Source organism: Lactuca sativa, chromosome 5 (genome assembly GCF_002870075.4).
Source record: "Lactuca sativa cultivar Salinas chromosome 5, Lsat_Salinas_v11, whole genome shotgun sequence".
Taxonomy (NCBI): Eukaryota; Viridiplantae; Streptophyta; class Magnoliopsida; order Asterales; family Asteraceae; genus Lactuca; species Lactuca sativa.
Window position 1 is genome coordinate 28,305,102 of NC_056627.2, and position 18,955 is coordinate 28,324,056.

Sequence of the window (18,955 nt, forward strand, 5' to 3'; positions counted from 1 at the left end):
CAATGGAAAGGGATCGGCTATAGTCAACTCGGTTGACCAAATGGTAAAGAGAAAAGCTAAGTCTGTGATAGTCCTGTGTACCATTATCAAAGGGTCCATATGTTTGTATTGCCAAAGAAAGGGCATTGGTTGCGAAGCTGCCAAATTTACCTAAGGATGTTAAAGTCAATAAGTTTGACTCTACTTCAGGTAAAATCCACTATCTAACTCTGTTAAGTTTCTATTCTGAGATTCTTGATACATGATGTGACCGGGTCGCATGGTGATGGTTTAAGAATCAAAGGAATGTGAAGAAACTTAAAGGAAGAATATGCTGAATCTGATCGCATAGATGGATTTCTATCGCATAGTTTGAAAAATCGGATTCTTGAGCTACTTCTTAGGAGTTATGAGATATTGCTTAGGAATAGATAACAACAAGTTTTCATATGGATTGTAAGGATAGTTTTTCCGCAAAGTTTTAAAATAAAAGAAAATTTTTTGATTTTATTTATTTTAAAATATCCTTACAATGGCATTTGAGGAAAAATTGTTGCTTATATAATTCCGTTAAGAGCAAGAGTGGAAATATGAAATTGATTCTTTCATTTGTGGTAATGTCTAAATTTACCAAATAAGGAAAGATTCTCATCATCCAAGGTTCAATTGGACCGGAACTTGGAATCATGCAAGTTGTATAGCATGATGAATGAGAACTTTCAAGTTTTGGAAAATTAAGACTAATTACTTGTTCACATGGATGTGTGAGTCAAGTAAAGGACTTAGGGATCGAGTACACATTCTTGTGCACTGATTAAGTCCACCACTAAAGATCGTTAAGAAGAATCAAATTAGGCAGAAGGATAAAAGTTTCTCATATCTGAAAAGATGGGAGAGTACTTTAGTATCAGTTTTGTGATCATCTTAATGATTAAGAAACCATATCAAAATTAGTTCTCTAAGAAGAGGAACTTGAATTGTTGAAATGGTTAAATCAAGAAGATGAGTCATACTTCGTTCCAATACAAGTCTTAGAGTCATACTCCAAGATTGTCATTTGAGTGACATGTCTTAAAGAAGGTTTAAAACACTTGTCAAATGTAAGAGTAAAAGTTTTCTACTCTTGTACATTTGAAATTGGTAAGTTGTGATGTTTTGGATAAAACAAAGACCAACTTAGGCCAATTGGGTAAAGTGTTTTTCTTGATTAGAATCCGCACTATCTCTTGGATGTTTGACAAGGGAGTCTTATATGTCAAGAGGACAGTGGGAGTCTTAAAGGTCTTGAAAGTCTCAAGAAATAATCAAGAATAAAACCTGAAGTTCTTCACTAGCACACGACTTGAGGTTTATAACCTATCGTGTTGACATATCTGTGCCCATTCCAGTTAAAGTTGGCTTTGCATATGAGTTCTTAGAGTTCTCAGTTTGTTGCATAACAACTTGGAAGCAATGGCAGGCCCTTGAGCTGCCAGGTGGCAAGAAGTTAAGATTGAGTTCAATCCATATGGTTTTGGATTTGTCATTATCTTTGTCTTGTGATTATGGTTTGACAAATTCATATGGGTAGGAACTCATACACCATATAAATCTAAGTGTCATAAGGTTTCTCTCCGATTCATGAAAATGATGGTGAGGAAACGCTTTCACTAAGTAGATTTTACGAAGATATCAATTGTGTTATTTGCATTTTCAAAAGTCGTTAGTGGAGCGCGTGTGGTTAACCGGCACACTAACATGGACTTGTGAGAAATGGCAAATGCCTAAGCAATTGAGACTATGATTACGGTATCCCTTTTCATGGTTCTTGAAATTGCTTAGACACACAGGTGAGCTATCTACGGAAAGGGTGTATGAATCTAAATTTCAGACTGTCCAGCTGATTTCTGAGTACATGTCAAAGCTAGTGGGAGCATAAGTGTTATGCTAATAATCATCATGTTAGTGGGAGCATGATAATTATGATAAGTATTGCAAGTTAGCAATGTTAATTATAGAAAACAAAAGTTTCAATTGGGAAAAAGTTGTTTTGCTATAATTAAGGGAGAGGAAATTATGCTTCATCTCAAATCTATAAGCTTAGATCGTGAGGTTTTAATCATTTAGTCAAGGATATATATGAATTTCATGTTGGAATGGCTCAACATAAGGAAATTCTGTATATGGGTCCATTATTTGCGTTCTAAAATTCGATTATGATTACAGCATCCCTTTTCATAATCTGAATTATGAGAACTTGGCAAATTGAAATGGAAATATTATAGCAAAAGACTGGTTTAGTCTTTATGTAAGACATCATGAATCGTGTCCCATATGCTTCGGATATAGGATCGATTACATGTGCTATATTCATCCGTTCTAAAATTTTCCAAATGCCTGGGGCATTAAGGAGGGAAAAGGTTTAGAACTGGATATGACTAAAAGGATTAAACAATTGTCGAGGACAATCTAAGGTTTACCAAAGATTGGTTGCTCAAGGACAATTGGAAGTATAGTGATAATTCTGGAAGGACCATATTGACATAGTCTGTAAGCAGGCAACTCTTGTTCAGAAGTGATAGTCAAAATGGAATCTGGAAATGTTTCAAAGTTAGAATTTTCAATCTGTTTAAGATTAGGAAACTTAATGCAAGAAGGATGTTTCCAAGGAGCTGATCTCCTTTGGAATACTCTGTAATGATTGTTGCCAAGTCTTTATGACTTTGTGCATAATCATTACGAGAGGATCTATGCATATAAGTTTAGAATCTAACAGATTTCAGTAAATGGCATGAATTTGGAATTCTTGCATTTGCGGTAAGGATTTAGGAGTGTGAAAAGAGAATCATTGAAGTTATGTTCAATTGATCTAGTTCACAAAGTAAGGATCATAGACAAACATAGTATGCATACTTGGTGTGTGGCATGACTAGTGTTTAAGAAAACATAGTGTACATGCTTGAAGCATGGGACAACTATTGTTTTAAATTCAAGAATAAAGTTGATAGCTGAAACAGTATACAATGAATAATGTGTAATCATATGGTGATAAATAAAAGGTGTTTTATTTATGTTCAAAGATTTGATACCATATTGGATTCAATTATTATTGTGTTTCACTTTGCATGTTTTGACTTCCCGAATAAACTAGGTTATTCTTCCGGAATGACTAAGTTATTCAAACCATCCACAGTCGGTCATATGTTGGAAGTAGATATGAATTAAGACTGTCATGGGTTGGCTTGTAGAGGTCTAAGGTGTTGGACAAAGGGCTACAACACTCATGAGTGCTCATAAGTTCTGAGTATTGGATTCAACCCGCGCTCATTGGAATCACTTCATGGATTTTATCACGAGTGATCATGAGACGATAATATCTTATATTCTTCAAACCTAGAGATATGAGTTGTTACTATGAGTTGGTTGTACATTGATTGCACGAAAACGCATTTGGTAACTCGGTGCTATAAAACGTGCCTTTGTGTATGATTCAACAAGTAGTAGAACAAGCCATATGAGTCGAAGTTTATCCATTCCTTTTACCTTCGGGATAAAAGCGATATCTGTGGGCCCCTCGATGATTTGATGATGACAAATGGAAGTGCTCGGCCGGGCCAGGACTGATTTGATTTGTTCAATTAGTCAGTCGTCATAAATCGGAAATCGGGAAACAACAAATGGACAGAGAGAATGATTATAATCCATGTCTCAGTCCATATGATATCTAGAATGGAGGAATATATGATCCCTTATCTAATGGACAAGTTCGTTGACAAGATCAGAGTTCGACAGCAGCTTTAAGAGCTACGATTGCCAGTTAGGTTTGAAGTCATACGCAATAATAGTTTTAGACTTATCCAAGTGGGAGACTGTTGGATTAATGTCTAAGTCCATAACTATATTTGGTATGTACTTGACCCGACCCGGCATGGTCCATTTGGGTTGCACTTCACCGACACAATTTATATGGATAATCTTTTGAGAATAGTATGTTTATGATTAATATTAATATATTATAAGTTCTAATATATTAATATGGAATCATATTATTTAATTAGTATTGATCAAGAATTAATTTATAATTAATTAAGTGATCAAAAGGAACTAATTAAATATGGACTCTTATATATATATGGAATGGGCCAAGTTCATTTAGGTTGGGCTAAGCTTTCATGGATAGTCCATGGAGTGTTTAACCCATGGATCCTAGGAAATGAAAGGTCATGGGTATTAGGGTTTAATCCTAATCCTCCATACTATATAAAGATGTCTTTGGTTGGTGAAATTGGCACTAGTGTGGATACACAAAAGAAGGGCTAGCCAATTTCACTAGAGAGAACCAAGTAATCATATTCTCTAAAGTATTCCAAGGTGTCTTGGTGATTTGTGATTCCACTTGAGGCTTCCACACTATTGGGGCTAAGCTCTTAAAGCTTGAAGACATCAAGCTACATCAAGAGGTATGTATTCTATCTTGTTACATTCATAGTTTTTGTATGTTAGATTAGGATAATACCTTGGATGTTCTTATTTGCATGTATAATAGAGAAAACATAGATCCAAGGTATTTAGGGTTGCATGTACACTTAGGAAGTGTTAGAATGCTCAAAACCCAACATATTCGGCCAAGCAGCTCACCGTGGGGAGCGCCTATCCTTTTTGTCAAGAAAAAGGATGGTTCACACCGGATGTGCATTGATTACCGGGAGTTGAACAAGTTGACGATCAAGAACCGTTACTCGTTGCCGAGGATCGACGATTTGGTCGATCAGTTACAGGGAGCATCTTGGTTCTCCAAGATCGATTTGAGGTCTGGATATCATCAGGTGAGGGTGCGAGATGAGGATATCCAGAAGACAACGTTCAAGACTCGTTACGGGCATTACGAGTTTGTAGTGATGCCTTTCGGGTTCACCAATGCTCTGGCGGTGTTCATGGATCTCATGAACAGGGTGTGCAGGCCGATATTGGATCGCTCGGTGATCGTGTTCATCGACAACATATTGGTATATTCGAAATCCAGAGAGCAACATGGGGAGCACTTGAGAGAGATTCTTGGAGTTTTGAGATCAGAGAGGCTTTATGCCATATTCTCCAAGTGTGATTTCTGGTTACGAGAGGTCCAGTTCTTAGGGCGCCTCGTTAACCAGAAAGGGATCTTGGTCGATCCGACCAAGATTGAGGCATTGATGAGTTGGGAGGTACCGAGGTCACCTACTGAGATCAGGAGTTTCCTAGGGTTGGCTGGTTATTATCGAAGATTTATCAGGGATTTCTCCAAGATCGCCGTGCCACTCACCAAGTTGACCCGGAAGGGTGTTGCTTTTTCTTGGGGCCCAGAGCAACATGCCTCCTTCGAGACACTTTGCCAAAGTCTATGCGAAGCCCCGGTGTTAGCCCTTCCGGAGGGGATGGAGGACTTCGTAGTGTATTGTGATGCGTCGATATCAGGGTTGGGAGCAGAGCTTATGCAGAGGGGGCATGTGATAACATATGCATTGAGGCAGCTGAAACCTCATGAGTCAAGGTATCCCACCCACGATCTGGAGTTGGGGCAGGTGGTGTTCTCCCTCAAGATCTGGCGTCACTATCTGTATGGGGTTCGGTGTACTATATACATGGACCACAAGAGCTTGAGGTACCTGATGGATCAGCCCAACCTGAATATGCGTCAGAGGAGATGGTTGGATGTGGTAAAGGATTATGATTGCGAGATCTTGTACCACCCGGGCAAAGCTAATGTTGTAGTCGATGCCCTGAGCCGTAGGGCGGAGGGCGCCTCGATGCGAGATGTTTGCCTGAGATTGACAGTGATGACACCGGTGTTGGACACCATTCGTGGGGCCCAGGATGAGGCCGTGAGACCAGAAAACCGTAAGAGATAGCGGGTTATCGGGTAGGTATTGGAGTTCGTTTCTGATAGCTGAGGGCTTATGACATTTCAGGGTCGGATTTGGGTACCGTTTGTGGGAGGCACGCGTACCATTTTGATGGAGGAGGCGCATCGATCGAGGTTCTCGATCCATCCCGGGGCCACTAAGATGTACTTGGACTTGAAGAAGGAGTATTGGTGGCCCTGTATGAAGAGAGATGTCACATGGTTCGTAGAGAGGTGCTTGACCTGTCGCAAGGTTAAGGCTGAGCACCAGCGTCCGCATGGTAAGTTGCAACCGTTAGAGATTCCCAAGTGGAAGTGGGAACAAATTACCATGGATTTTATCACCAAATTACCAAGGACTGTTAGGGGTGTCGATGCAATTTGGGTGATTGTGGACAGGTTGACGAAGACGACTCATTTCCTTGCCATCAGTGAGAGCTCTTCTGCGGAGAGGCTGGCAGAGTTGTACGTGAGGGAGGTGGTATCGCGGCACGGAGTACCGATCTCGATTGTCTCAGATCGAGATGTATGTTTCACTTCTAGATTCTGGAAGAAATTCCATGAGGAGTTGGGCACGAGGTTGCATTTTAGTACCGCCTACCACCCACAGACTGACGGACAAAGCAAGCGAACGATTCAGACGCTCGAGGACATGCTTTGGGCATGTGTATTGGGCTGAGTTTTCCTATAACAACAACCATCATTCGAGCATTGGTATGCCACCCTTTGAGCTGTTGTATGGGAGGAGGTGTCGAACTCCCATTTGTTGGGGAGAGGTAGGGCAAAGCGTGATGGGTAGTATAGAGATTGTGCTTCAGAAGACCGAGCAGATTCAGCAGGGCAGATACTGACAACCCAGAGCCGTTGAAAGAGTTATGTGGATAGACGACGGTCAGAGCTCGAGTTCCAGGTCGGTGACTTCGTACTCCTGAAGGTATCTCCTTGGAAAGGAGTGATTCGGTTCAGGAAGAGGGGAAAGCTGGGACCCCGATATATTGGTCCATTCCAAGTGAATGCAAGGGTAGGCAGGGTAGCCTACCGGTTGGAGTTACCTGCAGAGTTGGGCCAGATTCATGACACCTTTCGCGTATCGCAACTGAGGAAGTGTATAGCCGACGAGTCGACAATGGTACCATTAGAGGATATTCAGGTAGATGCGAGCCTGAACTATGTTGAGAGACCGGTTGTGATTATGGATCGGAAGATCAAAGTTCTGAGGAACAAGGAAGTGCCCCTGGTGCAGGTCCACTGGCAACATCGAAAGGGGTCCGAGCTGACTTAGGAGCCGGTGTAACGCCTGTGTTTCGGGCTTGCCATTTGTAGCAATGTAATAGTCTAGGTTGACCTTTGTAACCCGTTGTGAGATAATAATAGTGTATTATTTGAGTATTGTGTGTTTTGTGCTTAATTGCTTAATTATGTGGTTTGATTAATTAAGAATAAAAATAAGCGTCAAAATTTAAGTGTAAAATAAACTTAATATATTTGATTAATGTTGTAGTAATTGAAACGAGGTTTCTGAATATATATAGAACGCCCAAATCTGACTTCGTATGGGGAAGTTATGATTTATCGAAGTTCCGGCTTAGCGATATACAGCCTGTTTTACTCGATTTGAGATCGAGCGGTTGTTAGCCGAAGCAATCTAAATGAGAATCGAAGATCTCATTGTTGGTATTGAAACGATAAAAAGTTAGGCGAGAACGGACGTCAAACGAAGAAGTTATGAATTTATAACGAAAGTTTCTGTCCCGGCCTATTAAAAATAATTAATAAAAATAAAGTCAAAATTAGCCGACGGAGTCTAAACGAAAGTCGTAGAGCGTAGTCTCACCTTCGCGTGGATATAAAGAACGTCGAAAACGGAGTTCGTATGAAGAAGTTATGAATTTCCGAAGTTTATTAATCATTTTGTATTTATTTTTAATTCAAAATTCGGAAGCATTATCCGAAGGAGTCACCGATCTGATCCGAGGTACGCCCCGCGTACCCGAGTACGCCCAGCGTACTCCGAGGGATGTCGACACTCGCACTCGAGCACTTCGGATACGTAAGCAATGACGTTTTGGGCAGTACGCCCCGCGTAACGCAGTACGCCCCGCGTACTCCGAGGCTCCAGCCTCCTATAAATAGGATGCGAGGGTTCCGGGTATTTTTGCCAATTCCCTCTCGTTTTCGTGTCGAAGCTCTGTGCAAAAACCCCCGAAGCTACCCCGAAGTCCCGGTATCATACTCTAGCCCCGAGGCAAGTCCCGAGATCCTGAAGATCCCGAAAAGTGCGGTTCCCGAGTCGAAGCTCTGCCCGCGAGAAGTTCGATTTTCGAAGAGATCTTCCAGATCTGCTGTGGATTACTACTTCTATAAGCCGTAGTGCTGTCCGATCATCTTCTGATCAAGTGAGTGTGTAGTTATTTCTTCTAATACAATAATACGAAGTATTTTATATAAAAATACGTGCTATGTGTATATATTTGGTTGTGTTATGTGTGAATGAGTATTCACTCTCTTCTATCTTATAGATCTGCTTATTTCTTTATGAGATATGTGTTATGTGTGTGTGTGCCTCATCTGTTATGTGATATATGTGTTGATTAAAGCATGCTATACAGGTTTTCTTTAAACTATGTATACAAATGTATATTTTTATCTACTAATATGTTGGGTAGAACATGGGTAGACAGTTGGTGTGTAATAAACAGATGAGAGGCCTCGTTGTTGTTTGATTGAGTCATCTAGCGGAGTTTAGATGACGACCACTGGCTATTCTAGACAGTCTTGTGGAAACATTAGCAGGTTCGCCACCTGTAGGTGTTAATGAACTTGGGTGTTCATTCGCTGTACTCCATCCCCCTCATGGTTGCCTTATTTGACTTATATTGCTGAGGTACCCCCGAAGCATGTGTTGTCGCCCCGATGAAATATTCTTAGACTAGGTCCCTTATGTTAGTTGTTTTAGGGACATTAAAGTGAGAATAACGGGAATGGGTAATTGGGTTATTGTTGGTTGGTGAAAATTAAATATGATTATTTATTGTGGGTTGAAAACCCTATATGCTCGGTCAGGCTCCCAAGCCTGACCCACTCAGTTTTAAATTGTATTACAGGTAGTGGCGGAAGGGCATGAGATGGATGAACCATCAAGTTGTTTTGTTTACAAGTCTGCATATGTTTATATTTGTTATATGACTTGTAATGTATTCGTTTATGCTTATTGGTCTGTATCGGAACATGACACCCCGAGTTTTGATTATAATGAAAATACATTTCTTTTATGAAATGCTTCGGTAAACAATGTTTTATCATGTTTTGTTTTTGGGAACAAATTCCGCAACTCTTTCAAATCAAAAGGATTTACTCTGAAAATATTTAAAAGCATAAATGAAAATCGGTCTTTTCTGGCCGAGATTTTGGGGATGTCACAGCCGGAGCGAGAGATGCGTGAGCAGTATCCAGAGTTGTTTGCGGAGTAAGACTTCGAGGACGAAGTCTGATTCTAGTGGGGGAGAATTGTAACATCCGGATTTCCAGGTACATTATTATTCATTTATTTTAGAGATTTTGGAGGGACTCGGCGAGTTGACGCTTAGACTCGCCGAGTAGGATCGAGAATTTCTATCCGGGTTAATGACCGGACTCAGCGAGTTGACTTGTGGACTCGGCGAGTCCGCGCTGTTTAATGAAGCCCTAATTCTTGGGGTTTGGAAACTATTTAAAGGGGCTTATAGCCACCATTTGCGGCTACCAGACCCCTGAGTGAAACCCTAAGAGATCTAGAGCGTTTGTGAGGAAGAAGAGGCCATTTTTGATCTTTGTGTGGGTGTTTTTGCAAGAAGAAGGTGACCAAGGCAAGAGGGAATTGAAGAGAGTGCTATTATGTGGATTTCAGAGCCTAGGGACTTCATATTGAGGTATATATTCGATCCCTCTTCAGCTTTGGTGTTAATCTTTGAGAGTTAGAGTTTCTAGCCCCTTTAGAGTATGAATTGAGGAGCGATTGGTCCCTTCTTGTGTTTAGACTTTGGATCTGGATCCAAAGAGGTCCAGAGACCTTAACACCTTGATCTTTTTGGGTGTCATTGGGAGTTATGAGCTTAGGGTAGCATATTGAGGCCATTTCTTCAAATAAAGCCATTAGGTCCTTGCATGGGCATCAAGATCCAAACTTTACGTGTTTATATTGCTTAAGGAGGCCAGATCTATGGGTTAGAGGAACAGATTTGACCTCAGGAGGTCATTTGAGTTTGATCATGGCATGAACTCGCCGAGTCCAAGAACAGACTCAGCGAGTAGGATAATTTTTCCCCATGAATCGCACAGTTGGTGACTCGCTGAGTTGGGGAAGTGACTCGGTGAGTCATTGGGGATTTTGAGGACTTGAGTTCATGAATGAACTTGCCGAGTCATAATTGTGCACTCGGCGAGTCTGGTCAAAGGGTTGACCATTGACTTTTGTTGACTATTAGGGTTTGGTTGACAATTGGACTTGTGCACTGTTTGAAGGGTAAAATGGCATTTTAGCCTTCTTAGAGGACGTGTGAGGATTTAGTCTAGCCTGGGGAGCTGTTATTAATTGAGATGATCGTTTATGTGTTTAGGTAGAGGCTAGATCAGTGTTACGCGAGCGAGATATTACCGAGACATTCGAGGTGAGTCTTCTCACTGTATTTTACCTTGAGTGATAATTAGAGTTATGTAACAAAGTTATTGTATGCTTTATATGTGATGTGTTGCACTGCATATTTGTATGTGATTTATGCCGAGTGTATGTCAGAGTATATCAGAGTTAGAACCGGAAGGTTCACAGAGTTAGGACCAGAAGGTCCACAGAGTTAGGGCCCAAGGGCCCACCGAGTTATAGCCTCGAGTGGCTAGTATGTGCTATGTGTGGTATTTTGGGGAACTCACTAAGCTTCGTGATTACAATATTTTGTGTTATGTGTTTCAGGTACTAGTGAGGATCCCAGGAAGGCGTCGGGATGATCAGTACACACACGCGCGGAGTTTTATTTATATGATATGAACTTGGGATTTTTGACTTATGTTTGAATATATGAAATAATGTGTCTTATAATATTGTGAATTAAATGGTTTTCGGTGTTATAAGGTTGTTGGTGGTTGATAAAAAAATTAATAAATTTATTTTGGATTAATAAATTTATTGTTGGTTGATGAAAATTAATAAATTAATTATTTATAGGTTGAAAACCCTATATGCTCACCAGGCTCCTATGCCTGACCTACTCAACTTTTTATATTACATGTAGTGGACCCAGAGCATAATTTGGAGGTTGAAGATGGATTTTTGAATTATAAGCCAGTAGTTGTAAATAACTGTTGTAAGGCTTATAATTTACTGTTTATGCTTTTGGTCTGTATCGACATAACATCCCAAGGTTTTGTTATATAATGAAAATACATTTATGTAAGAAATGATTTGATAAATTTTTATTATATTTTGTTTTGGGAACAAATTCTATAACATCTTTCGGAAAACTACTTTGGTTTTATTTTAAAAGCATAAACTAAATCGGTCTTTTTTGGCCGAGAAATTTGGGGATGTCACAGGTGATTCCTCCAGGTAATCGTTGCCTTAGGATTTGTGAGAATTGATTGTGTAGGGTAGGTGGTTTTATATCAAATTATACCTATATTGTTTATATATAGGAATGTTATTATGTATTATCAGTAATATATTATGGGCTTGAAATCCCTATGCATCTCACCAGGTTTCCCAAACCCGTCCCACTCATTTTATGTGCATCACACGTAGCGGATGTAAGGCTGCCAAAGTCTGATTAGGATGTTGAGTGGAATAAAGGGGTGTGAATGTAATAAGTAGGTCCAGGACCTATTATTTTTACGTTGTAATGTATGTTTAGATATGAACAATGACATCATCGATGTTTTAATAAAATGAAATAACTTTTGTTATCCCAAAAAACGTTTTATATAACTGGGAATTTCCGTATCTAAATTTATTAAAGCGTAAAGAAAATATTTTAATTGGTTATGAAAAATGGGGGATGTCACACAAATGATGAGAATGCAAAATTGAGTAATTACATGATTCAAATTCATCACCCCACAAACATTAAAGGATTCTACTGTCATTAATCAAGCTCAGATAAAAATATCATTTATGAATTTTTCATAAAACTTGCAATACAAAAATATATAGATTACACGCTCTTTTGTTGTGTTAACCAACATCAACAATCCCTAATTTCTATTTTTTTTTTGAAAATTGGTTAACACTTTAGTGAAGAAATTGTCAACATAGTGATTCGGGTATTTGATATTGTGGGAGTTCAAAGCTATATAGAGAATACACTCACAACATAATGCATTTGATTGAGTCCCTTGTTACATGAAACCGCTAAGTAACCGTTTTTCTTGTAGCGCTACATAGTTCCACAATCAATGAATTCCTCTCAAAATAAGTCAGTAACCAAGAAAAATCCTAAATTCAAAAGCCAAAACATCAAATATAAGTATACATGATCAAACTTAGGAGATGATTTGTGCCTACCTGTGCAAATAAGAAAGTCTCACAACTATGAGAATAACATGAGTATGCTGAGTGACCTCTTGTAACCTACAAACACAAAATCATGCATGAATACTTGTGTATATGTACATTGAAAAGCAATATTGTATAAAATTATTAAAGTCTTGAAACTTGTGAGGAAGTCGGGGACATCGTTTTGAAGATGAATTGGTTGAACGTCTTCCAACATGGTGCCATTTGATTTTTGAAGAGGTTTAAAAGGCTTTTTAGATGGTTTTTGAAATTTTTTAAGCTTGTCCTCCGATTTCTTATTCAACGGTTTCTTTGAAGGTTTAGTCATGCCTTGCACAAATGTAAATTGAATAATGAGCACCAGGATACATACATATATGAAGAAGAACATCCAACTCTCTATTTAATTACTCATCCATTTCTACAAAACGTAGCTACGTTTTAACTAGTTTAGTCACACATGATACTATTTACACATAATCAATACATGTACCGAAAAAGTTTACAATAGACCAAGCTTTTGCTACTCTATTCAGAAATTGGTTGCAATTTTCGTTTCAATCCTAAAGCCTAAACCCTAGAAACGTGAAGAAGATATAAAACGTACATCCAGAAGTCGTCAAGAGAGAAGAAAATGTAGATAGGGCGTATGGAACTACCCCAAGTGACTTGCTTGGACTCAGCAGAGGGGGTCCAATAATGCTCGATTGGATGTTGTGGTATGGTTGTACCAGATGTAGAAGAAGAGAGAGACGATAACGTATCAGCGTCACCACAGACAATCTTTCCCTCTTCCAATTGTTCATCTTCTTCTCTGATCGAAAACACACATGGTTGTTGACACTATGTGTTCCTTTAATCTACTTAGGTATGGCATTGGAGAGGCAAAAGAGCAACACATACCAATAGAAGTCGATGATGTAACCGTTTTTAGCCTAAGCCGAATAGATGGAGCTGGCTTATACATCATCAATATGCATTTGATTGGAAATGAATTGGGGTGAGCAGAGCGAGTACATACAGACAACTCCAAACCCAAGCCGATATTTATTTATTTGGACTAAAATTGCCAAGGTCCACAAAGCATTGTGGCAAAAAATTAGAAAAAACTACACTCTTTATAAGGTGGTTCATGACAATTAAGATTATATATAATCAGTAGATATTGGAACAAAATTTCGAGAATAAAATATTATTGACCAAAAGTGTCAGTTGAAAAAAAAAACCTGGGACTTATTTATTTATTTATTTTTATTTTTATTTTTTTAATTTTAACATTAGAAACTAGTTTCGTGAATACGCGTGGTTTTATTGTGTCTACGTGTGTAATGCGGTATAATAAGAAGGTCCACCGTATATGAGGACCTCCTCTAAATCGCAGGCGCTGGTTTCTGAAAGAGTTAGGAAGAACATACAACCCACAAACTCTTCATAACTTCTCTCCAATCTCTCGAGATCGATCAAAGATTAGCAGATCCGATCCTTCGAAGCTACAATGGTAACCGTTTATCTCCTGTTTCTTGAATTTGGTGTGTTTCAATCCTTACAGTTGAAGTTCCCCGATCTTTTCTGATTGCGTCTCTTTTTGATCTTCTGCGCTGTTTGTAGTCGATAACTATTTATGTCGCATTAGGGCTTTTCGATCCAGTGGCTTGATGGATTTGCATGTGAAATTGGTTTAGATCTGGGTAACATTTATCGGATCTGTTCAAAATTGGGATTTCCGTAAATGAGTATGTTAGGGTTTTTTAGCATGTCCATTTATATATTTTTCGATCCACTAGTAGATATATCCTGATAACTACAGTCATCGCTTTCGTTGGTGATCGAAAGAATATATCTTGATTTAGGAATATTTCACATCTGAAATCCAGACGTAGTGATTTTTCTTTGAAATTAATCTAACTCCTAAAAGACTAAAAGTATTCGATTAGAGAAGTCTGCGAATGAGTATATTCTGAATTTGAATCAGCATAAGATACAGATTCTATGATGTGTTAGGATCATAATATGAAGGGATAATATAGAAAAAAAACATATAACATATTGCTGTTATTTTGCCATGTCACATCAATTCAATATGCTAAAGGTTTTCATTTCAAATTATGCTTTATTCTAATTCACTAAAAAGAGAAAATTCAAATTGTAGACTACATCCAAGCGTTTGGCTGATAGAAAGGTGGAGAGGTTTGAGAAGAACATCAAGAAGCGTGGCTCTGTTCCTGAAACTACAACAAAGAAAAAGGACTCTTACCCTGTGGGGCCTATTGTGCTTGGTTTCTTCATATTTGTGGTGATAGGATCCTGTAAGTTTCTCTCTTGTTTAAACTTTTCCAATCTCTTTTTTTTTCGTTTTGTTTTATATATTTACACATATAGACTTTTTAGAATGAAAAAGCATGAATAATGGTTTTAACATAGAGCTTCATCCTTCTTAATTGTTCAAAAACATATGAATAAGGGGTTTGTTGAATGGATGAAGTGTTTTATAGACTGAATAAAAACCAACCGAATAAAGAGTAAAGGATCATTAATTTTGTGATTTTGTAACTGATTATGGTTTTGGTTTGTAACAGCTTTGTTTCAGATAATCCGCACAGCAACAAGTGGAGGCATGGCTTGAAACTTGAATGGGTGGATAGAGTCAGTTTCTTTCAAATGGGTAGAGCCTACTTTATTTTATGGTTTATGGTTTGTTTTGTTTGAGCTAAAGTTAAGTTAAGGTCGTATGTTGAAGGATTGTTCTGACTATTGAGTTATAACTCAATAAACTATATAAAATCTTAGTTAAAAAAAAACAAAGGTCCTTTTTTACTTTATGGCTGTTTATAATTCATTGAGGCACTACAATTTTTTTTTTTTTTTTTTTTTTTTGGAATTGCCCTCGAACCCGCAACAAAAAAACCAGCATTTTACATCCTCCAATCTTGACTATAGTTATAGTCGTCCCTATTCATCATCTTCTCCATAAAAGTTGATGTTGACATGCTAAAAAACGGACAAAAAAAACTTACTATCCTTTTTAGCATGTCAATATTAACTTTACGCCCCCTAAGAAAAATACATTCCCAGACCAACTGAATCAACTTCGAAAAACTTGTAGGGCATCAATGAGATTATCCCTAAAATCATTGTTATTAGGAAATCCACAGAAAAATTTCAAACTTTTGGAAAAAGTTTCAATAAAGTCTTAATTTAAAAAAAAAAACAGAAAAGTCCTAGTTGTTTAACATTTTGTCCAAATTAACGAAAAAAATCGTTTTTTTATATTTGAATAGCAAATGATAAATTATACTAGTATGATTTTCTAAAAATAATTGGACTTTTATGTTAAATTTTTTTTAGGACTTTATTGATTTTTTTTTAATTTAGGACTTTTATGTAAACTATATGGAATTAGATGCCTCGTTGGTGTTGTGTACCTTTTTTTTTTAAATAAATGTAAATCCAACTTAATAATAACAACCATTTAACCAATAAAAGTTTACATTTTCATTCACAAATGATATGATACAAGGGTTTGGTGTCTAATATTCCTTTTGCTGGTAAAATATAGGAAAAATGATTTAGGAGGGTAACTACCTTTTATCCGTGTTCACATATTGGCAACTTCTTTTTTTTTGTACATAATAAAGCAACTAACTTGTTTTAACTATTTAAATTACATCAATATTACCGGCTAATACCTGTTTTAACCGGTAACTCAAAGAGAAAATGACTTAGGAGGGTAACTATCTCTTATCCGTGTTCATATATTGACAACTTCTTATTTTTTGTACATAAGAAAACAACTAACTTGTTTTAACTGTGTAACATCCCAAAAATCATGATTAAAAATTTCGTTTTTAATTTAATACTAAAACCATAATTGTCAAACAATTAATTTAATACTCCGGCATCGGGCCCCGCCCGACATTAGGCCTCGTATGGCATCGAGCCCCGCTCGATATACAAATTTGTCTCTCTTAGGCCCTGTCTGTCTCCGGGCCCCACCCGCTAAACACATACAATCATATAACATGCTAACACATAAAGAAATATACCCTACTGTATCACTGTCCTAAGAAACATACTCTGCTAATAATGAGATATATATAATTAATAAAACCATAAGGGTATGATTTGAGGCCTACTAACGGTAAGACTGACTTTTACTCATACATATATATAATGTTAGACTTTTAATGTTATATATAGTATCGGGTGTATTTTACACTTTTAAAATATTAGGTGGTTAAATTTAACAATTATACTTTTAATTCAATTAAATTGTAAACCTAAACTTTTATGGATTTATTAAACCTCTTTTAATTATACTCCTTAATTAATTAATAAAACCATAAGGGTATGATTTGAACTTTTCAAGACAATACTAGGGTTTTAGAATTTAACATTCCTAAACTAAACTTTTAATCAACTTTTAAATTACAAAACTTGAGGGCAAGTTTTGAAACATCTCAAAACATTAGGGTTTAGAATTCAAATATACATCAAAATTAAACTATTAATCAAAATTTAAATTCCAAAACTTGAGGGCAAGTTTTGAAACCTTTTTCAAAACATTAGGGTTTCAACTATTTAAATTTCAAAACAACAAAACTTGAGGTCAAATTTAAACCATAAAACCTAAAGGGAAAATGTGAAACTTTTCATAACACAAGGATCAAATAACAAATAATTTAAATTAACATTTAATTACATAATTATCCATATTTGATTTATTTAATGATTTCTTGCAAAACAATTTATCAATTTAATCAAAATAATTAATCAATTATCACATGAGGAAACAAATATTTTATTAATTGATAAATATCTTCAATTAGATCAAGAATATAGTCAAATATATCATAAAATCGGATTTATATTGATCTAATATGATAAGGTAACTATCCCTAAGCAAAAACAGCAAGAAATCCCGAGATATGCTCCATCTGACGAGTTGACTCGTCGAGTCTGCATGGACTCGGCGAGTCCAGCCTCCAGAAACCCAAAAATCGAATTTTTCAAACATATCAAGCATCAATACAATAGAAACCAGTCTAGGCTCTGATACCACTGATGGGTTTTGGTCCTAAGAACATCCTATGTGCTCATACAAACCCTAATGCTTGGATCTAGGTTTCTCTATTGTACATGCAAGTTATCCAAGACTATAAACCCTAATTCTATCATTCAAGTAATCATATTGATCATGAGAATAGGTTTATAATATTACCTTGATTGTTATGTAGCAATAACAATCCCAAATCTCCTTGTATTGACTTTGGAAGGCTTAGAGTCACAAGTGTCACTCCTCTAATGGTTCACAAACACCATAAGCAAGAGGATGAAGAGGAGAGAGGATGGAGGCTGCCCAAAACGTGTTCTAACCCTATAAGATAAGTTCCCTACGTTTTTGAGCCTTAAGGGTTCTATATATAGTGAGGCTATTAGGGTTATCTAACAAGGAAACCCTAATTTAGTTGCTTAAGCCCTAAGCAACCCATAGACTCCTTTAATCAAGCCCTTGGACGATTTCCTTATGGGTTTCCCATTAGAATTCGTCCACCCCTTGATTCAAGACAATCCATGGCCCAAACTGCAATTATCTTATAATTACAATTCCAGTCCCTTAAGTTTAATTAATCTCTTTTAGTCACAAAACTAATTACCAATTAATTATTGACTAATATTAATTAAACAATATGATTTGTCCTTTAATATATTATTCCCATAATATATTAATAAATCATATTTAATTCTTTCTCTCCATAATTCATCCTATCAAGTTGCTTTGGTGAAGGCAACCCAAAAGGACCATGCACCATCGGGTCAAGTACATACCAAAATAGTTATGGACTTAGACACTAATCCAACAAAATTCCAAGTCAGATTTGTCTAACAAATTTGATTTCCAAAAAAAATATCATTTGGACCATGGACTTATATAATCTATTTTTTTTTTATCATTATTATTGTTATTATTACTACTATTATTAAATATTATGTTTTTTAAATGTTATGTTTAATTAAAAAAATAGGTTTTATTTAAATAACATGTTTTAATTAATTTTGTTTAAAAATTAGAAATTAAATCGAAAAAAAATGATGACATGAAATATCTTAATTAGTTGTCAATTTCCTTCATTTGATGTTATAACACCATATTGACATAACATATGAGATGACAACTTTTGGGTGTGATAACACCCGTTAACTAGTTGCCCACACCCACTAGCTTATGGCTGGTGGGTATGGGTGACATGTTATCACACCCCAAAGTCGCTACCTCACCAGCAATGTCAAAATGATGTTATAACACAAATTGGAGAAAATGGAGAACATGTTATAATATGTTATAACATGAAGTGGAGATGGTGTTTCCATATCATAACATGGTGTTAAAAGGAGAAAGAAATAGAGAGATAAATATGTGCAACCAATAAGAGGAAAGAAAGACTCCCTTTACAATATATTATCACGATAACATCTTTTAACATAACACCAAATAACATAAGAAGTGAAGAGTGTTCCTTATATTATGACGTGGTTATTTGATACCACATAAGCATAACCCCTCTCACCCGTTACCCAATTCGTGCACCCTGAATAAAAAC

General features: G+C 37.0%; 1 protein-coding gene across 1 annotated transcript; it reads left to right on the forward strand.

Moving 5' to 3' along the window:
- Window positions 1-13,691: 13,691 nt before the first annotated feature.
- Window positions 13,692-15,170, forward strand: LOC111880527 (uncharacterized). Its single transcript, XM_023876958.2, has 3 exons — window positions 13,692-13,854; window positions 14,506-14,662; window positions 14,933-15,170. The coding sequence occupies exons 1-3, from the start codon at window positions 13,852-13,854 to the stop codon at window positions 14,977-14,979; spliced, it is 207 nt and encodes a 68-aa protein (XP_023732726.1). The 5' UTR covers window positions 13,692-13,851; the 3' UTR covers window positions 14,980-15,170.
- Window positions 15,171-18,955: the final 3,785 nt, after the last annotated feature.